The sequence below is a fragment of the Camelus ferus genome, chromosome 3, assembly GCF_009834535.1.
Source record: "Camelus ferus isolate YT-003-E chromosome 3, BCGSAC_Cfer_1.0, whole genome shotgun sequence".
NCBI lineage: Eukaryota > Metazoa > Chordata > Mammalia > Artiodactyla > Camelidae > Camelus > Camelus ferus.
Window position 1 is genome coordinate 111326859 of NC_045698.1, and position 21650 is coordinate 111348508.

General features: G+C 48.3%; 1 protein-coding gene and 1 long non-coding RNA gene across 3 annotated transcripts in view; one reads left to right on the forward strand and one right to left on the reverse strand.

The window, feature by feature from the left end:
- Positions 1-21650, forward strand: part of CYFIP2 (cytoplasmic FMR1 interacting protein 2) — a 108275-nt gene that overhangs the window by 37110 nt on the left and 49515 nt on the right. For both annotated transcript variants that reach the window (XM_032477191.1, XM_032477192.1), the window contains exons 14-22: positions 4256-4422; positions 5155-5302; positions 8519-8672; positions 9613-9769; positions 10481-10577; positions 11066-11142; positions 13854-13962; positions 15643-15762; positions 21218-21417. In XM_032477191.1, the coding sequence (XP_032333082.1) occupies positions 4256-4422; positions 5155-5302; positions 8519-8672; positions 9613-9769; positions 10481-10577; positions 11066-11142; positions 13854-13962; positions 15643-15762; positions 21218-21417 (1229 nt within the window). The remainder of the gene's footprint in view (positions 1-4255; positions 4423-5154; positions 5303-8518; positions 8673-9612; positions 9770-10480; positions 10578-11065; positions 11143-13853; positions 13963-15642; positions 15763-21217; positions 21418-21650) is intronic.
- On the reverse strand, positions 14171-19766 carry LOC116662796. The gene is made up of 3 exons (XR_004318849.1): positions 19633-19766; positions 17528-17657; positions 14171-15164 (listed from the first exon to the last, which is right to left on the reverse strand). It is a non-coding gene; the product is annotated as an uncharacterized LOC116662796 (long non-coding RNA).

Consider the following 21650-nt stretch of genomic DNA (forward strand, 5'->3'; position numbering starts at 1 on the left):
GTGTTGACCAGTTAGGATGGAAAAGATGCAGAAGACAGGGGCCGTCTGTTGCTGGTTGAAGAGGGAAGCAGACCTTCTCAGATACTTTGCCTGTCCAGTCTACATTTTACAATCATTCTATGCGGACAGTCTGATCATACGCATTCAGATTTTTAATGTGCATACCCTTTGGCTCAAAAGTTCTTCTGGGGAGAATATCTCAGGGAAATAAGCCAACTATGCAGAGACATACAATATTTATTGCCTTATTGTTTACAATTCCAAAATATGTGAAGCAACAGAGATGTCCTTCAGTATGGACAAGGGAAAATAAATGAAGGTACAGTTCTATCGTTGAATACTATTCAGCCACTAAAATGATGTACTGACATGAAAAGGGATGCACAGTATATTGTTAGGATTAAAAAAGTTAAAAAACAGCATGTAAGATGATGCAATTTATACTAAAATTAATATACTTCTGCACATTTTCTCAAACCTGAAGGACATAAGTATGTATATTTATGTATACCAAACCACTAACAGTCATTTCTGGAGGGAGGAGTCTTACTTCCTGCTTTAGAACCTTCTGATCTGCTTTTGTTGTTCACAAAAGGGTATTTCCATTGTGGGGATGCCGAGGGTGGTGGGGCTCATTCATACTAGGTTGTGAGTGGCTGCTCCCTCTCTCATGACCATCTGAAGCCTCGAAGTCAAAGACCCAGATGGCTAGCACAGGGCCCTTCTCTCAGAGCATCAGCTTCTTTGTAAAATGGAGTCAATAATCTCTTCCCCCTTCCCTCCCGGCATTGTTGAGAATCAAAGAGTAATTCCAGAGATAATGGCGTGGATGAGCTGTGAAGGCTATAAGCGTTAGACACGTGTTAGGGGCTGTGCTGCTCTTTAGCAGATCTCCAGGCTGCACATTAGAGGACTGAGGCTCAGGGGGGTGATGTCAGGCAGGAGGCAGGTTGTAATCACGCGTGACGTTGCGCTGAGTGGTCCTGACCCCCTGGCACTTCCATTGCCAATAGTCCGCCCAGGGGACAGTCTCCCAGGCACCGTCACTGGGGGAGAAAGTCCTCCTCAAGCCCACTTAAAGTGAGGCTTACAGTCAGAGAGGATGTGCAACTTTGTAAAACGGTTTACACCTTTCTTAGTAAAAGCAATCCGTAGGCACTGCAGGTAGTTTAAGAAAGACTCTTCCCAACCCCACACCGACCCTCACCTTCCCACAACCTCAGAAAGTTATCCACCAGTGACGTTTTTGCTTTATTTCCTTCTCGCCCTTACTTTACTATACATTGAGAGGTTTTATAATTTTTATTTTATTAGTAAAACGTGTGAAAATAAATTTAAGAAAAGTAATTCTATGTGGCACTTAACAACAGTAAAACAAAACCAAAATAGTAGTAACCTGCACCTCCCTCGTCCCTGAATCCCCAAACAGGAAACACCTCACCTCATTAAGCTGTTTCTTCCAGTATTTATTTATCTCTGTACTTCCCTTGACAGGTTCTTGGGTTTTTCAATTTGTGGCATTTTCTGTTGATTTCCTACTGTTGATTTCCTATTGATTTCCTATTTTGGGTAAAAAAGGATTTAGTTCTTTTGTCTCTACCTCCGACCCCAGCCTCAAGCACATCCCCTTCCCTTCTCCCATCTTCCCAAAGTGGTGATTTCACACTGTTTGATGAAGTTCGTATTTGCTCTGCATTATTATTGTAACTGAGTAACTGTTGTTCCAGGCTAAGTCATGTGGTCTCATGCGAACACATCTCTTGTCTGGTACAACTGTTGCTTTTCCTAGAGTTAACAATGACTTATTTTTTTTGTTAGGTTGTCTATGGTCCTATCGAAAAGGAACCCTCAAACATACATCGTGTAAAACTTCCTACAAAATAGCTGATCACAATAATTATTTTATGAATTTTATTACTCTTAAAAAATTTTTTTTGTTATTTATTTATTTAGATTTGGGGGGGGAGGTAATTAGATTTACTTATTTTTTAATGGAGGTACTGGGGATTGAACCCAGGACCTTGTGCGTGCTAAGCACGTGCTCTACCACTGAGCTACACCCATCCGCCTTTACTCTTTTTCCCTTGGAGCCATTCCTGCCATTTTTTTAAAGCCAGCCTCTCGATCTGCTGTTCACCTCCTGATCTGAGACATCTCCTCATGCGTACGACGGGAATTCTGTCTGTCTCCCCCTGTGTTGGAGCCCAGGGCTGCCTCTCCCTTTACGTTCATGGAGAATATCCACCAACAGCTTTCTAAGAAAGGGGTCATGGGAGAAGATATTTTTGAGATCGTGAATGCCCGAAGTATTTTATTTCTGACTTCACTCATAGTGAGTGGCTAGATACAGAATTTTATGTACCTTATTTTATTAATTTTAGATAAAGAATTTTAGATTGTAAATAACTTTCCCCAGAATGTTGAAGGTATTCTCCCATTAGTGTTTAGCGTTGCTTCTAAAAAGCTGGTTCTAGTCTAATGCCCCGAAGAGGAACGATACTGCATGTCAGAGTGCTTACAGGCCATTCATATGTCCTCCTCTGTGAAGTGTGATTATCTGGTGAAATTTTTTGCCCGTTTTCAAAAATTCTGTCTTCTTACTATTGAATTGTGAGACTTCTTTATGTAGTCTAGATACAAGTCCATAGTCACATATAAGCTGCAAATCATTTTTCTGATCGGTGACTTTGCCCTTTTATTTTCTTAGGGGTGCTTTTTAAGAAGCAACTGTTTTTAATTTTGATTAAGCCAAACTTATCTATTACTCTATGGTTTATGATTTTTTTGTGTGTGTCCTAGCTAAGAAATCTCTGCCCAGCCCAAAGCGGAAAAGATTTTTCCCTCGAGTCTAACAGGTCTGCATGCTCTTCTGTGTTAGGGATTATTCTGAAACATCTCCATTATCTTGTCCTTTTGTCCCTTATTTCCTAGTTTCATTGCCAGCCAGGAGCCCAGATTCTTTTATGACCTAACGTTCCTTCAGAGCTTCTCTCTCGTTATTTTTGCACTAAAGGTTCTCTTCAGCAAAACCATTAGACTGTTGGTTCTACTGAAAATCCTCACCTTCTGAACTCTATTCTCACCATTTCCCCTGCCACAAATGTTCTATTTCTTCCTTTACATTTTAGAGGAAGATAAAGGCTTAGCATTGAAGCTCGTTGGTTCATTTGTTCATTGCTTTTCAACAAAAATCTCTTGTGGACCCACTAGGGACCCAAACCCCGGGGATGGGGGCATACACAGCCTGCCAGGCTTCGCCCCTGCAGTGCTTACAGTCTGGTGCAGAGGGAGGAAGTCGAACACGTCATGATGGGTGTGACAAGCATGACGGTTGTCAGAAGGCTGGTCTGGCAAGGCTTTCCGCTCTGGATACTGAGCTAATCTAGAAGCTCACACTTGAGGCTGATGGTGGCCAAGGATCAAGTTTGTTGCTAGTAAAGCTGGACCAGAGAATAATATGGCTTCCATCCAAGGCCACACCAGGCTCCCTGTTCCTCTTTCATCCCATGAAACTTCCCACTGGGAAACAGGCAAAGCAGCTGCGTACATGTACGCCTCCCTTCCTCGGGATGAGGGGGTGGTAACTGCAAGGCACCCAGAGGAGAGGGCACACCCCACAGGCAGATAGATCTCAGACAGCACCAAGGTCCGTGTGATGCAACATGCATCGCAGACACCTGTCTCCCCACCTCTGCAGACAGATGAGGTCAGGGGCTAGGGAGGAGGCACCTAGAAGGACAGAGACCTACCCGGACAAGACTTCTATTCAATGCACTCAAGCAGCAATGGGCCAAATTATTTCAAAATCCAAGATTGTAAAAGTACTACAGGAAATTTTATGGTAAAAATAAAGTTCTATTCGATATAGTCATGGGTACATGGTACGTGGAGAGGCCTCTAAAAGTCAGAGTGCTGCCCAAAACCTGGTCCATGGACCAGCTGCCACTTGTCACCGGTCAGCGGCTAGATGGGGAGCGGGTACAAGAATGGAAGTCAGCTCGTGGTGAGGCGCACGCTCAGTGGGGCTGACACCTTTGCACTGCAGTAGGACTTCCTTGACAAAAGGAAGCGGACTGCTGATTTCTGCTCTGGCACCCGCTTCCACCCAGCGGTGAACTGGCGCTCTGAGTCGCACTGGCTGGCCTCATGCTCCTGTGTGTCCCCGCCAGCACCCCCTTCCCGAGGTGTGGTGAGGCTACCGGACAGACGGGTGTGCGGGGTTGGGTGAGCCTGACCATGATCTCTGCGCGGCCAGGTGATCGCCATGATCAAAGGCCTGCAGGTGCTCATGGGCAGGATGGAGAGTGTCTTCAACCAGGCCATCAGGAACACCATCTACGCGGCCCTGCAGGACTTCGCCCAGGTGACCCTGCGTGAACCCCTCAGGCAGGCAGTGCGGAAGAAGAAGAACGTCCTCATCAGGTGGGTGTTCAGACGGCCTTTCCGGGGGTGCTGGGTGCAGGCCGCCTGGGATGGTCCCAGCTCATTCAGCTTCCACACACAGGCCCTTCCAGCGAGTTCCAGCAAGGTCTAGGAGGCCCTTTTAGGAAATTGGACATTTGGAATGAATTAAGCCTTCATCTCTGCGTTTGAAGCCTGTATCCACCACTGTCTAGCTGTGTGAACTTAGTCGAGTCACTTACCTTCTCTGAACCGTAGTTTCCCTCATTTGTAAGATGTGGATGATAAATGGTACTTACTTCATAGGCTACTGGGATGATGAAATGAGATAACCCATGTGTAGACCTAAGCACACAGCATCATGGAGTGAGCATGCAACACCTGTAAGCTATTATTAAAGCTTTAAATATACAGAGACTTAAATGGACTAATGAGACTGTTCTATCACCAAAAAGAAGAATCTCCATCCTGCCTCACTCAGGTTCTCCCCCGCCTTATGGGCTCAGAGCTGAGTTCTCAGCCAGCCAGTGGGCTTCAGAATCAGAGGGGCATTGTAAAATGCAGACGTCTGGATTGTACCTCAGATCTGTTAAGCCAGCATCCCTGGGGGTGGGACCCTGGAATGAGCACGTTTTACAAGCACCCGGGAATTTTAAAGCACATGGTCTTGGACACTGTGGACTCAAGAAATAGGCTTGCAGTGCCTCCTTCCAATGGTAAAACCTTTTTGAGTCCTGGTTCTGTCTTTCCCAGTGTCCTACAGGCAATTCGGAAAACCATCTGTGACTGGGAAGGGGGCCGAGAGCCCCCCAATGACCCGTGCTTGAGAGGAGAGAAGGACCCCAAAGGTGGATTTGACATCAAGGTGCCCCGGCGTGCCGTGGGGCCCTCCAGCACACAGGTAAGCGGCTCCAGGCACAGGCCAGCTCTGCTGACTCAGAGGCCAGCCAGGCTATGGTAGGTCATCCTGGCTGGACCATGGGGCAGTGGGGCTGGGTGTCCTCAGGCAGGAGGGGGCAGGGTCAAGCAGCTTCTCTAGTCTTATTTTGCCATCTTATTTTGATATAAGAGGGAGGACCACTGGCTTAAGATTCAGGAGACCTGGATTCTAGTCCTAGATACCTGTGTGATCTCGGGCATGTTACACAATCTCTTTGTGCCTCAGTTGTCTGATCTGGCAAATGGGGGAAATAGCAGGACTGGTTATCCTAGCCCTGTGAAGTACAGGTTCCAATGTGTAGGAGTTGTTTAAAGTGGAAGCTGTATGCATTTATCCTGTCCCTCTTTAATGAAACCTGACTCCTTCCCCTCTAGTGACTTCCTAGCTTGGGAATTCCCAAGTTCTGCCTCTGACTTGCTGTGTGATCTTGGGCAAGTGTCTTGACCTCTCTGAGCTCTGATTATCTTCTCTGGTAAATGAAAACGTTGGATGAGATCATGTTACTGACAAAAGATCTCTTTTGTTATTCCCCACACCCTCCCCAAATCCCGAGTATCAAAGGCCGTTGCCCCCTTAGAGAAAGTCAGATAATCAGAAATACTCAGTTGCCAACCAGAGCTTTTTGAACAAGAGATTGCCCGTGGCTTACTCAAAGTGGTCGTAAAATTACAGGAAAACAAAAAACAAATAAAGGACCTAGGCATCTTAGTTAAATCCTTGCCACCTACTTAAGGATAAATGGTTTCTGGTAGGCTTTTTGAGGTATTGGGAAAAAGCATACAGACCCATTATAGCTTTTAAAGGTCTCACAGGCCACTGAAGCCCCAGGCTGGGAACTCTTACTTCATGTGACCTGTAAACCTCTCTCATCCCCAAAATCCCGAGTCCATGAACCATCTGAGATGAGCCATCTGAGGCTCACCCCTGACCCTCCTCACTGTGTGTATGTCTGTGTCTGGGCAGGGGGGCCGGGAGGCGGGACAGGGGCGAGCTGGGTTCTCGGCACTGTTGTCTTAGCTTCCCTTGGCCCGCCCCCTGCGGGCCGCTTGGCACTTATCTTGCCTGCTGGAGAGATACGGAACTTCTCAACGAAGCGTCTACAAAGAATTCTTTGCGATGTCAAAGGGCCAGGGAACTTTCCGGTCCAGAATGGCCTGGCAGGGCTAGGCAGGGCTGTTTCTTTCTGGACAAGGCGAAAGAGAAACTGGAAAGGAGAAGGTTGAGAGAGGGGCTAACAGAGAATGAGAGAGGAGTGAGGGGGCGGGGAGGGAGAAGTATTTATAAAGTTAATGTGAGAGGCAGTGTCACAAGTTAACACCCCCTCAGCCAACACCCCTAAGTCATGTTAGACGGCACAGACACACTTAACAGACTCATAGATAGTCGGCTTGGAATAGCCCTTGGAGACAAACTAGTCCCAGTCCCCTCCTCCTATTTTACAGATGGGGAAACTGAGGTCCAGAGAGGGGAAGTGACTTGTCCAAGTCACAGGGTGAGGCATAGGTGATGGTGGGACGAGAACCAGGTCTCCTGACTCCCACCCCGGGGCTCTGTTAGGGCCTTTGGAGCACGGTAGATGTGGTGCCTAGCAGAGCTGGGGTGTGACCGTTCCGGTGAATTAAATGCCTTGTTCAATAAAAGTAGGCGGGGAAACTCTTTCCCCTCTTAGGAATGGAATGGACTTTCAGACGGTTAGAATGTGATACAGGTCAGTTGATAGCTTCACAGATTGGATTGAAGAATCCTGTCTCGGAGGACTCCAAAGGCCAGCATTCGAGCAGTGCCTCTCGAGTCTCAGGGATGGTCAGCCGTGCCCGGCGACAGGGCTGCAGAGGGTGGACTGTCTGATAAACTGGCAGCCCCGGTGGTTCCTTTACCACGAAGGGACATGCTGTGGTGGGGACGGTGCATCACCCCTTCCCGTGGCTGCGCTGCCCAGCCCGGGCCGGGCGCACGGTGGGCGAGGTCCGAGAGGAGCCTGGAGGCGGCCAGGACGGACGTGGTGTCTGAGGGAGGTTGGAGCATCTCAGAGGTGGCCGGCAGGTGGCCCCTAGCAGTCGTGGCGGCTTTCCCACCGTATACAATACCTCTTGCTTTTCTCTCTCTCTCTCTTCTCTCTCTCCCTCTTCCCTGTCTCTCCTGCCCTCCCACTCCCTCCTCCTCTCTCCCATCTATGTCTTAGGCCTGCCAGTGGTCCCCGCGGGCTTTGTTTCACCCCACTGGTGGCACACAGGGCCGAAGAGGCTGCCGATCCCTGGTATCACACCGCCTGGCTGGGTTGGTTGGGTACACTTCTCCAGGAGGCAGCAGGAATGGACTAGCCTGGCTCCTCACGGCCCCTTCCAGCCCTAAGATTCAAAGACACATGGTGTGGAAAGATCTAGATTAGCACTTGCGCCCTTTGCATTAAGGCCCTCTGTAAGCAGGAGTTAATTGTCTAGTAGGCCTCCTGTGTAAGTACCGACCTTCACCTGCTCTCCGCCCAGCGATTCGGCAGGCTGTGCCATGCAGCTTGCGCCCCCAGAGGGCGCCATCCCTCAGCAATGAGGGTCAGAAACTTGAGGGGGGGTGGGGCTTGTTCTGATCCTACTGCCCCATTTCATGGTTCCTCAGAATGTTAGAGCTGAAAGGGATTGGTTGGAGAAAGCCTCTGGTGCAACCTCCTCATGTTAACAGATAAGAAAATTGAGGCCCAGAGTGGGACTTTGTTGCCCAAGGTCACACAGCAAATCAGTGGCCGTGCCTGGCCTTGAACCCCAGTCTTTTGACCCTGAGTCCAGTGCTCCACCCATGGTGCCAGCGCAACTGTCCAATCAAGCAGGGAGTGACTCCAGAGTGACATGGAATGAAATTGTCCTCTGATGCCCATGCCCTTGGCCGAGCAGAGCAGGCGGGAACCTGGGCCTTGAAAGACCTGGTATTAGCAGGTCCTCCTACCCAGGGATGCCAGGGGACCCAGGGATGCGGGCCCCAGGCAGAACTTCCTTCCCCGCTGGCCGGTCTCCCTCTTGAAGGTTACACATTCCAAATTTACACCCTAAATTGGTGCTTCCGTAAGACAGTGCTTTTTAAGGACAGATAATGCAGGAAAAAAGCATAGAAATACAGCACAAAGCAGCCTTTTCCCCTGGATGGAGGGCCAGCCCCTGACCTTCCCGTGTTACTCTCTTTTTCAAGCTGTACATGGTGCGGACCATGCTTGAATCGCTCATTGCAGACAAAAGCGGCTCCAAGAAGACCCTGCGGAGCAGCCTGGACGGACCCATCGTCCTTGCCATCGAGGACTTCCACAAACAGTCCTTCTTCTTCACGCACCTGCTCAACATCAGTGGTGAGCCACCGTGCTGGGGAGATGATGGGGGCTTCTGGGAACCAGAGCGGCTAAGGCTACCGAGCTGGAAGTTCCAAAGAGACGTGATGATTGACCCAGAGGAAGAAAGGCATACTTCCCTGTGGGCTCTGAGAAAGGCCAGGCTTGGTCCAGCTATTCTGACTTGGCTAAATTTAGTAGATATTTGTGGCTAATTTGTTACGAAGTCCTTAGTAAAGGGGGATCAAAAACAGGTGACCCCGCAGGGACTGAGTCAGCCTTTTGCTGTAAAGCAGCAGCTCTGAGCTGATTAATGTTCGTTGCTCCTAGCAAAGGAGGCTCCCAGGCTGCACCCCGATCCCGTGTCCCCCATTCCACCTGTCCTGTCGCGATGCCTGTGCAGGTGGGCCGGGGGAGTGGAGGGAGAGCGGCCTCCCAGGGTCCTGGGAGGGGTGATGTGTCTGTCAGTATTACAGTCCAAACTTGTCCCTGGAGAGCAGCCTAGGAGGGGCCTTCAAGGTCTCTGGGCAGTAAGGAATCAGAATCACCACGTGTGACGGATCAGGGAGCTGCAGACCCGGTAGAAGCAGGCACACGTGGATCTGTCTTGACCCTGACAGCAAACAGACTTTGACACTTAGATAGGCGTGTTTTCAGGATGGCTTTGTGAGAGCATGATGGAAGTTGTAGGGGCATCTAGAACTCTGAAACATCACTGCCGCTCCCTCCTCCGTGCACTACCGCTGTCTCTAAAGCTTAACAAACACTGTCCTTCACACAGACATTAGGCTGGCCTTCAGGTGTAGGACAGCAGGTCTCCTGATTAAGTCTTATTCACGAGGGCCTGCTCTGTGCCTCGCACAGCGGAAGAAGAATAATGAAAGTCAAAAAAAACAGGAAGAACTTAGGTCTTCTGGTGCTTCCGACGTGTAACCCAAGGCTCTTTCCCCCACGCCTCCAGAAGCCCTGCAGCAGTGTTGCGACCTCTCCCAGCTCTGGTTCCGAGAATTCTTCCTGGAGTTAACCATGGGCCGGCGCATCCAGTTCCCCATTGAGATGTCCATGCCCTGGATTCTAACAGACCACATCCTGGAAACCAAAGAACCTTCCATGATGGAGTAAGAGGCAGGACTGGGCCAGCAAGGAGGTTCCCGAGGTGCAGGTGGAGGGCAGTTTGCCGGCCAGCGAGCCTGGTTCTTTCCAGAACTTTCCAGATGGGGCTGTGAGCCCCATCCAGGATGGAGTCACACCAGCTGTGACTCAGCCTTGCAGCTAGGTTCAGAAGCCCACCAGCCCAACTGGCCTTCCTGTGTGTTGTCAGTCTCATAAGAGCCATACTGGGACGAGGATCCTCCCCCGGGGTCAGGGAACTAATGTCCTTAATGACCGCCCAATTGCTTTTCATCTCAGACTGATTTTTTCAGGCCTGGCATTGATTAACATTCGGGGACTTTGTGTGTGTGTGTGTGTGTGTGTGTGTGTGTGTGTGTGTGTGTAGGGTTTTTTTGGGGGGAGGGCAGTAATTAGGTTTATTTATTTATTTTTTAGAGGCAGTGCTGGGGATTGAACCCGGGACCCTACGCTTGCTAAGCATGCGCTCTACCACTTGAGCTATACCCTCCCCCCGGCATTCATGGACTTTGGCTTCTGTGGGCAGACTGTAAAGGGAATCATTCCTGAGTGGAGGCTGGAAACACCTTAGCGGAAAGGGTCTCTTTCCCTGACCCTGCGCTGGTTCACCCGGCTTTTCTGATTTCCCGAGCGAGTGCAAACCAGCCTGCCGTAAGAGCGATGGTTAGCGAGCTGCCGCGCATTGGTTTCCCCTGCAGGTACGTCCTCTATCCGTTGGATCTGTACAATGACAGCGCCTACTACGCTCTGACCAAGTTTAAAAAGCAGTTCCTGTACGATGAGATCGAAGCCGAGGCAAGTCACCCCTCCTCCTTTGGTTCTCGCCACCTTGTCCCAGAGTTGGGCTTCTCCGACCTCTGGCTGTGGGGACACGGTGGGCTGCCTTGGTCTGTTTGTGCCGCTATAACAAAATAAGACCGTGTGGCTTACCAACGGCAGAAGTGTGTTTCTCCCAGCTCAGGTGCCAGCGTGGTCAGGTGAGGGGCCCCCTCTGGGTCCCAGACAGGCACCTTGTAGCAGCGAGGAGGGGACCAGTGAGGAGGGCAGTTCCTTAACAGCTTTTTGAATTTTGCCTTCTTTGTGCCTACCTGCGGATCTTGAGAGTGGGGGATCACACTCCCGAAACTTACTTGGCCACAAGGTCTTCCTTTCTTTTTCCTTCAAAGCATCTTGGTCCACAATACGCTTCAGGCATTCCTACCCAACTGCCCTCTTGAATTGGCCCAGTTTCTGTAATAAGGCCAGACAGACCCCACTGACATTTCCTGCTTTCTGTCCACCAGGTGAACTTGTGTTTTGATCAATTTGTCTACAAGCTGGCGGACCAGATCTTTGCTTACTACAAGGCCATGGCTGGCAGGTAGGAGAGCCCCGGGCACTGCATCAAACTGTCCTAAGATTGCCACCTGGAAGACGAGGTTCTGTCTTGCAAAACCTCCCTTCTTCTTTAGCACCTACGGAAATCTGAGTGATTCCATGGGCCTGGACTGGCTGCTAGAATATAGGAGAAAGGAAAACAGGCAGAGATGGTGCTAGACATCCTGGTGCTTACAGCCTAGTGAGGAAAACAGGCAGTGGAAACTAGCGAATGCACGGTGACAGGGGAGGTTCCTATGAAGGAACAGTTAATGGGAATATGTGCCAGTTAAACCTGAATTATTCTTTGGAGTGAGTAACTGGAAAGGCTGTCCTGAGAAAGTAACATTTGAGCTCATTTCTGAAGTTGGTAGGAGTTGAATAAGTAAAACTAGGTAACGAGTAGGACAGGAAATGGCCGGCAAAAGAAACTACATGTGCAAAGTCCCTGGGGCAGAAGCAAAATCATTAATAATAGCACGCCTACCTCGTGGGCTGTTGAGGGGACTTCACGTGAGTCAGTACAGGTAACCGTGTCATTCACAGACCGCAGAGGGGGCGGGCTGCATGATGAGGCTGGGCGGGTTGGCAGGGCCCAGGTCCCACGGCCTTGTAGACGTTTATCCCAGGAGGAATGGGACACCGTAGGATGTTTCCAAAGTACGATGGTGACCTGATTAGATTTTTATTTTTAAAAGTCTGGTCTCTTAAAACATAAAAATGTCGAGAATGGATTGGAGGTGAGCAAGAATGGGAGTGGGAAGGCCAGACAGGAGGCCAGGGAAGAAGTCTGGGTAAGAGGTGTGTCAGTTGTGCAGGCTTATTGGTGGTGTCAGTGTGTGTTGATTTAGACCCCTGGGAATTCCAACCAATAATAATACTGATCAAGAAAAACCTTAATCTGTATATATATTAGGCATTTCCCTTCTCATTGGAAATCCAAATATACAAACCAATCATTTCAAAGATAGTTACTAATTTTTTTCTTTCTACAGTAAGGTTTTGTTTCGTGTTGCTTTCAGCAACTGGAGTTGCTCTGATAACATTTCAGACAGGAGGTGGTGTATAAATGCACAAGTTTCCGTTAACACAGAATGTGCATTAAATGAAGTGAATGGCTCTTAATGATGGAAAGTGTAGAAAGCATCTAGTTAGGATTTCAGGGAAAGCACAGTGAACACAGCCTTTGACCAGGAGGTCACTTTGTAATTGTCCGGATTGAATTGCGTGTGGTTGTAACAGTGAGCTGGGCTTCCAGCTTCTCTGAGGCAATTCTCATTTCAAATACGCTGATTCATTGTCTGTATAACAAACTCTGACTTGTCAAACCCTGGGTCCTCGGTATATTAGTTTACAAAACACTTGTTCTGAAATAAGACTCTTAGTCTATGTCCCTCCCTGTAAGACCTGTGGTTTTCAAAAATATGGGAAGTTGAGGGAGACTGAGAGAGGCTGGGAGAGTCAGAGAAAGCCTGAGAGGGAAAGAATGGTCTAGATCAGCGCTGTCCATCAGAAACACAATGCAGCCACAAATGTGAGCTGCAGAGGTGACTGTAAATGTTTTAGTGGCATATTAAAAAAAAAAACCGAAAAATGAACAGGTGAAGTTAATTTTAATAATATATTTTATATAATCCAGTTACATCTAAAACCGAATTTCAGCATGTAATCACATGTGAACAGTTCTTAAACAGATGGTTTCCATTGTCTTTTTTCCTAAGTCTTTAAAAGCTAGTGTGCATTTTATACTAAAAGCACATCTCAGCCCGGGTCCGCCACATTCCCAGTGCCCAGTGGGCTCAGGTGGTGGGCGGCTGCTGTATTGGACAGTGTAGATGTAGGAGATGCCACCTTCCTGCTTAAAACCTTGCGGTGGCTTCAGTTACATCTAGCAAACACCTTACCTCTTTACTGTCGCTTCCACAGTCCCAAGTGATCTGGCCCCTAGACTGACTTCATAAAGTCGTTTTTGCACCATGCTCTCCGGCATGCCCTGCCCTTGACCTACACTGGCCAGCTTTCCTTTTCTCCACGGACCAGGCTAATTGTGCCTGAAAGATTCTTCACCCGAATCGTCCCTGTGTTAACATTTAGGTGTCTGTCCAACAAAACCTCTTTAGAGAGGCTTTCCCTGACCTCCTCGTACCAAATGATCCTGTTGGATTATTTTCAGAGCACTCATGACTCTGCAATCCGTGACTCAGATGGAAGATGGTAATAGCACATCTAGTCCATAGGGTTGTTTTCAGATTAAAAAGTGACTGTGTACACGTGTGTGTGTGTGTGTGTGTGCGCACGCCTCATGAAGTGTAGACACTATGCAGATATTGACTATTGTCTGAAATTATTTCATTCCTCTGCTTTATTTATCATCAGTCTGTCTTCACCAGAGTGTAAGCTCCATGAGGGTACAAACCCTGGTGCCTAGAGTGTTTCCTGGGATGTACCAGGAATGCTCTTGGTTGCTTTTCTGGTAAATGAATAAAAGGGGGAAAAAGAAGCTCAACTTTTGTGTAGCCTGTCTTAAACTTAAAAATTCTACTTCACCTACTGAGCTTTTTTGGCTGAAAAAAATTTGAAGACCTTTGCTCTAGAGCAGAAAAAAATAACATTTAAACTATAGAAGGGGGTGCTTCGTGAGTTGATGCTCTGATCTGAAGTAGATGTGAGTGGTGGTCATGTTCACTGGCCTTGTCTCACTCTCACCCCTTGCAGCGTCCTGCTGGACAAACGTTTTAGGGCCGAATGTAAGAATTACGGAGTCATCATTCCGTACCCGCCGTCCAACCGCTACGAAACGCTGCTGAAACAGAGGCATGTCCAGGTATGGTGACGAAAGCCACAGTGGAGGTGGGATGGGCAGGAGAGAAGAGCTGTGAAGTTCTGTCTGCCTCTCACCTCTGATGAGTGTGGCCCCCCCAAGCCTTTGTCCTCCCATCATAAGCTTCAGCCCACCTCCTTCAGGTGGGACCGACGTTCAGAAATGGGTAAATCTACCCCTAATGGGGCCCAGTGCTGGCCTGAGTGAGGAGGACCCTGGGTTCTCTGAAATGAAGCATGGCAGGCTAAACCCAGGGTTATCGTTTGTTTTCATGGAGTCTCTGTTAACATTTGACCCCAGATGTAGAGGAAATGCTGCCAGGAGCTCAGAAACATACCCCAGCTGTAAACCGTTGATGTGAGCCAGGCAGAGAAAATAGCAGATCCTCCAGCAGACCTCGCGCCCTCCTCCCAAGCCCTGCTGTCGGCCACGCGGCGGTGAAATGGCCCGTGTGCTGTGACCCCGTGTGCTTATTGTGTGTGTTTGTGGGGACAGCTCAGGTGACGGAGAGCAGGGCTGAGGCTGAGAAGATGCCCTGGGTAAAGAGGAGAGGGTTTACCCTGTAAACCCCGGGTTTTCCCGTCTCTATGAGAAATCCAAGAGAAGCGGAGAATCCTAAGAGGAAAAACATTTTCACCTCTGCCAACAGCAGGGGCTCATGAGAGAGCTCCCACGAGCCTCTCAGAAGATTACGGCAGTCAGTCACCAGTGCAGCTAGAATCAGCCACGTTAATCCTGAGGGCTTTGTGTGTGCGCGAGATGGCTCTAAGGGGCTTTAGTCAGTTGGTAGGAAATCTCTTCTAAAAGGGAAGCAGAAAAAAATAAAAGAATAACCCTTGGGCATATAGCAAGGTGCAGTGCACACCGCAGGTGCTCAATAAATGTTTATTGCTCTATCTATATAGCATCTGCAAGAATGCCCACGTGTACCACAGTGGAAATGTTCCTAAGCTATATTTTCCATCCTGTAATAGGCCCTTCTCCTCATGCATTTTAATTCACCCCTACAAAGGCACACAGTAGGGCCTTTGCTGAGAGGACTGCTGCTCCGCAGTGACTGTGCACTGGGGCACAGGCCTGATGCAGGAAGAGCCTCAGGGCTAAATTTAGGACGTCAGCATTGCACAGGGTGCCAGAGCTTGTCTTGAGCCAGTTCCTGCAGTCTGAGTGAATCGTATCTTTCCTCAACTTTTTATATTTCAAACCTGTAGGTTGGTTGAAAGAATAACACAATAAACACAGACATATACTTTATAGCCTGATTCGTGATTATTCATATTTTATACATTTGCTTCATTTTCTTTTTCTTATGCATGTGTTTTTTTCTCTTTCACAAATACAGCAAATGTACTTTAAATATATATTTTGTATATATTTATAAATATATTTTTAATATGCATACCTTCTCCTTAGCCATTTGAGAGTAAGTTGCAGCCACCATGACACTTTACCCCTGGTACCTCAGCACATATCTCCTAAGAACAAGGACGTTCTCTCATCATCAAAATAGAATGATCACACTCAGGACGTTTAACAACACCGTTTTCTACATACAGTCCCTGTTTGTCCTGGTAACGTTTGTGATAGTTTGAGTCCAGTTTCCTGTCAGTGCAATGCATTTAGTCACCATGTGCCTGTGCGAACCTCAAGGAACTTCTCTCTCTCTCTCTCTCTTCCATGCAGCTATTGGGCAGATCAATTGACCTGAACAGACTCATCACCCAGCGCATCTCTGCTGCCATGTATAAATCCTTGGACCAGGCCATCAGCCGCTTTGAGAGTGAGGACCTGACCTCCATCGTGGTAAGAGTCGGGGGCCCTTGGAAGCTCCACTCTAGGGCTCCTCAGGCTAGAGACTCGGTGGGAGCTGTTTTTAGCCTAGTACTGAGCTACTTAAAGAGAAGCAATGAGTCTCTTTCCCGTCTGAATGGAACAGTGGGAAAAAAAGACTTCAAAGAATGAGAGTAAGCCCATCCTCCTGATTCCTGGGGGCGGGTCTTAAAATCTTGAGAGATGGCCAACCCTGAGGCCCAGCTCCTTGTTCCTTAGGATTCTGCAGATCCAGCCAGGATCTGGGTGGTCCTAAGAAGCTAGGGAAGGTTGCACGGCAGGCTTGACTTCATGGGAAGGCGGTGGTTTAGAGGCCAGAAAGGGTCTTGCTGGGTTTAATGCTCTACTATCACTGTCTTGAAATTCTTAATAATCCTTTAACAGGGGTCCCCACATTTTTATTTGGGGGCTGGGACGTGCAAGTTATGTAGCTGTTTCTGATGCCCAAATACAGAACAGGCCTGCGCCCTTCTTTTATTAATCAGCAATTTGAAGGACTTTCTGCTAATTCTCTCCAAGAATAAGAAGAATAAACTTGGTTGATAAATCTTTAGGGGAATCAAAGAAACATGTTAAATACTTCAAAAGCAGATGAGTAGAAGGAATGAGAGAAATAGAAAATCGCCATTAGGACACCACAGTAGTCATTGTTGCAAGCGAGATTTGGCAATAGATGCTAAAATTAGAGGGCAGAACTCTGAGAAGAGCATTTTATGATTTCTCTTAATATGAGGCTTCTAGAGTAGTCAAATCCATAGAGACAGAAAGTAGAAGGTGGTTGTCCGGGAATGGGGAGCTTGTGTTTAACGGGTACACAGGTTTAGTTGAGGAAGATTAGGACGTTCTGGAGGTGGGTAGTGGTGATGGTTGCACAATTACGTGAATGTACCTAATGCCGCAGAACTGTACGTTTAGAAATGGTTCAAATGGTAAATTTGATATTATGTATATTTTACCAAAATTTTAAAATTATTCACAAATTTGTTTTAAAAAAACTTTGAGAAGAAAGAGGATACTTGCATACTCTCAAGCTGTCTTTTTCCAGGTATTTATTAATTCCGAAGGGAAGAATAATAACTTTACAAGGGGGAAACCATCTTAACCAAGCAGACACCATCTTAACCAAGCACGGAGGGTTACTATCACCAGTAATAAGATCCATTCGTGCATCCCCTGATATATATTCTTCTCTGGTATTCTTGCCAAAATGCATAGTCTCAATCGAATCACGAGAAAATATCAGAGAAACTCAAATCAAATGGGATTCAAAAACGAGCAGTGCTGTTCAAAAGAATGCAGAACATAAAAGACAGATACTAAAAACTGTTAAGAGATTGGAAAGACTAAGGAGACGTGGTGACAGCTCAGTGCAATGTGGGATTGAATCTTAGAGAGAAAAAAAACAGACCTTCATGAAGAACTGATGAAATCTGCAAAGGGTCTGTCATTTTAGTTCATAGACTTGTACCAATGTTAATTTCCTTCTTTAGATAATTGTACTATGAGTATGTAAGATGTTAACATTTAAAGAAACTGGGTCAGGAAGATGCAGGAACTCTGCAGTTTTCACAACTTTTCTGTTAAGTCTAAAATTATTTCAAAATAATAAGTTTTTTTTTTTTAACCGACAAAGTGATTAAAAAAAAAAGGCGTCTAAGAACTAGAGTCAGAAGGACCTTGGGATTGCAGTCCCGGCCCTGCTGTTTACTAGCTGGGTAATGTTGGGAGAGTTACTTACCTTGTACTACAGGTCTGCAGTACCATCGAGGAAATATTAGACTTCCCCTCGTAGCATTGTTGGAAGGATGAAATGAGGCACACTGTCTGGAAAGAGCTTTGCATAATTCCTTGCACTTAATGGAAAATAGCTGATGAAAAAAAGAGAGGGACATAGACGTTTTCACCTGCAAATGAAACCCTCTCAGGGTGGATTTTCAGCAGCATTTCCTAAGAGGACTTGACCCAGCTGCCCACCTCAGTCCTGGATCACTGACTTAAGAGACTATGGTACAGTGCAAGTGCCTCTGGGAGACCGACTTTAAGAAACGTTTGTCTTTGTTTATGCCAAGTGTTAGCAGTGATTATGTCCAGGAGGTGGGAGTTTTGGTTTTTTATCTTCTTTGTTTATCTGTTACCTTCTAGTTTTCTTCTAGTGATGAATGCAATGAGCATTCCTTGTGGAAAAACTGGCTTCGGAGCATGTGTGGGTGTTGGTGGCCTCTTCCCACCGTTTGAAAGGCACTGAATGTTCTTTTAGCTGGGAACAAACCCAAACAAGCAGTGAAAGCCTGGGTCTGTCAGGTGAGGGGAACGGTCGGTCCGCAGGAGAGTAGCCACTGCCCACAGAGCCCTCGGGGCTCACGAAGCTCTCTCCTGTGGGGTCAGGGGGCCCTGCCGCCTTGGCTGAGAAGTTCTGCCTCTCCTGAGAAACAAAGCGAGGAATGTGCTGCGCGCATTCCTCGGCCCTTCCCTCCACCTTAGAGGCTCCATTCCGAGATGGGGGGGTTGGGAGGGGCTTGACGCCCAGGAGGCAGGGTTGCAGAGACTTCTTCCATCAGTCATCCTACTCCTACACAGCTAAGCAAATAGATTTCTGGAGGGCTCTGACGCTGAAGCTGGGAGCTGGCAGCCTGTAGACTGTGTTTTGTTTAGGCTGCACGGCGTATTTGAAATTTTGAGCTAACATTTAACATGGGGGAGTATTCGAATAAAACTGCGGAAGCTCTGGCAACATCCAGCCAGCCTTCTGACATGGCAACAGTTGCCTAGAAATGGTTAGACAGTCCCACTGGCGGGGCTGTGCTCTCTTGGGTTTGCCGCAGGCCCCGTGGCGCACTTCATTCATGCGATGCCCTGCCAGGCCCCGCTGTGTCTGAGTTTGAGACCCCTATTCTTCTGGCCTGCCCAGGCCACAGAGCTGGGTAACTGCCGAGTGCAGCTGACTCTCAGATTTTCTGGCTCCCGTGAAAGAGCTCTTCCCACTGCTCACAGAAGTTGCCTGTTTGGGTGCTGTATTCACTCAGTTCTGCTTCTCTGGGTTGCCCATCAGTAAACTGGCTTCACTGTAGAGAGCTAGCATCCTCTCGGAAGTCACCTGAACCGCCTCTGTGGTCTTTTAAATCTCTGTGCCTTGATGCATTGAGCCCTGCGTCCCTCAGACAAGTGCCCTCTCCTGATTTAAAGGCAGAAAGAACACAGTTGATGCAAAAACACAATTTGCATTGCCTAATAAAAACCCCTGTACTGTTGCGCGGTGGAAAAAGTGGACCTGCATTTCCAGCAGCCTCCACATCGGCAGAGTTGAGACCCCCCCTCCCCAAGGCTCCCTCGTAAACACTGGTGCGCATTTGTGAGACTGTGAAAATCACAGAACGTGAGAACAGCAGCAGTGCCCCATTTTCTCATCTGCAGCTGTCTTCATGGTCACCCGGCACCTCCGTGTGCCATGAGACTCAGTGAGTTTGGAAATAAACTCATGTGTATTTATTGCATTTATTTTTTATTTACTTTTTTACCCATCCTAAGTGAGTCCAAAGATGCAGTCCAACTAAAAAAGCCCCAAGAGACAGAAGCAGGCAGCTGATACTGTGTTTCCCTCCTTCATTTACTTCATGGTGCACAATAACTGGAAACTTACTCTTCTAGCTACCATTCCAGAATTGAAATCCAGACTTTGGCCTTCTTTTAAAAGATTGCAGGATCTGCCATCTCTAAGCCCTGTTCCCACATGGTAGCGAACAGTGGCGTGGAGCAGCAGCTCCGCCTTTATCTGGCAGGGACTCTCCAGTCCGCCACGGACAGCCCAGCCTGGGACTCCCTCCCACCCTAGCGTGTCTCACTTACCTGCAGCCAGTTAAGTCTGCAAACTTTGATTCAGTTCTGTGCCCCCGATTTAGAGCCGCAGGGTCTGAACTTCAGAGAGACGAAGTTCTGGGATGGGAAGTGTGGTCTGAATCTACCACACTCGGGACCCCGACCAGGGTTGGGGGGGCTTGTGGCCTATGAGAATAAATCTGAATCCCTGGTATAAGGCTGCCTCCTATGACTGCAGACGACTGAGCTCCAAGTCCCAGCTGTTAAAGCTAGCCCTCTGACCATCCCACCTCCTGACCATGCTCTAGGGAGCTGCCCTTGCCAAAGTTCTTTTCGCTTTCATGTTGTAACACTGTCTTACTTTTCAAAGGGCTTTCTCAGCAGTTGCTTCTTTATTCCAGGCAGCTGTGTCACAGGGGCCAAACACATGTGACTCGGAATCAGATGACCTGGGATCATTTCCTAAGCCCTGTTCTGTATCCCCTCTGTGCTCTTGGGCAAGTCACTTCACTTTCTGAGCCTCAGTTTTCCCCTCTGTGAAACAGGGACAGTCGTACCCATCTCAAAAGACCACAGCAATACAGGAGTGCGCAAGAGCATCATAAAGAGGGAGGCCTTTTCTCCCTGCACAGGACTGTGTTTTGATTCTCTTTGATAGGAATGCAGTAAGAAACGAAAGCCAGCCCAGAGGGTTTCACTCTCTTTGCACTTCTCAGCAAGTGCAGTGACCTGCTGTGCCTGGATATTATCCGCTCTGCTCCCGTTCTCTGCCTGAATGGCCAGGGTTCACAGCTCATGCACGACCTTGCTCCATGGCTTTCAGCCAGACCTTTGCCAACACGTGTATCCAACCTCTGTGTGACTGAGGGACACGGGAGGAGTCCAAAGGAGGGAGCATTCTGCCCCCAGCTGGTTTTTGCATTCCTATAGTGTACAGCAGTTAAGACTATGAGCTTCGGAGCCCAACTTCCTGGATTTGAAGCCAGGTTACTTCACTTCTTAGAGCCTAGTTTCTGTACGTATATAGTAAGAACAGCTGTCATGCTGACCTTATAGAGGTTTTTGAGCATGAAGTGAATGAACACGTGTAAAGTAATTAGAATACTGCCAGGCACATATTAGTTTGAGCCGTAAGAAATTACTAGCATTGGATGGTGTTTGACCTAAAAACCAGTCGTTTCATATGGTCCAACCTAACTGTAAGTACCTGGTAGGTGGTAGCTCTAATGATTGCTTTCTGCAGGATGGAGACGGAGCCCCGGATCATGGATGGCCAGTCTCAGCTTCCATTTACTTTACTTGCAACTCTGAGGCATGAGAGTTAGCAATATGGAAACTGGAAACCAAGGAGGTGCAGATGGGATTTGCACGTGGTCTGGGGTCCCCTTTCTGGGGACGGGCATGCAGCCTCCCTCGACCTGGTCCAGCACTTCCCTCACTGCTCAGAAGAGGGAATGGGTTCCATACTGCTGCAAGGGTCCTAGGCTCTCCGTTGGCACCTAGGAGGTTGTCTGAGGGGCTCTCCCTTGTGTGAAAGGAACCTGTCAGATAGCAGTGCCCACGTGCAAGGTGTATGTGTAAATCCTCAGCCTCCACGGGCCCTCTCTCTCTACAGGAGCTGGAGTGGCTGCTGGAGATCAACCGGCTCACTCACCGGCTGCTATGTAAGCACATGACCCTGGACAGCTTCGACGCCATGTTCCGGGAGGCCAATCACAACGTGTCTGCCCCCTACGGCCGCATCACCCTGCACGTCTTCTGGGAGCTGAACTTCGACTTCCTCCCCAATTACTGCTACAATGGGTCCACCAACCGGTGAGGGAGTCTCTGTGCAAAGCCACTTTGGGCGGGAGGAGAGGGGGGCGGGAGCAGACAGCTGCCTGCTCCAGACTAGGCCCTCTCAGTATCTCCCGGGCCTGGCTCACGGCCAGCCAGCATTAATTAAGTATGTGCTGAATGCCTGGAAGGGCCTGGGAGGAATTCACACATTTAGCAAGACGGACTTCCATTTCTGTAACAATTTGGGACTTTTAATCCTCTTGGGCAGA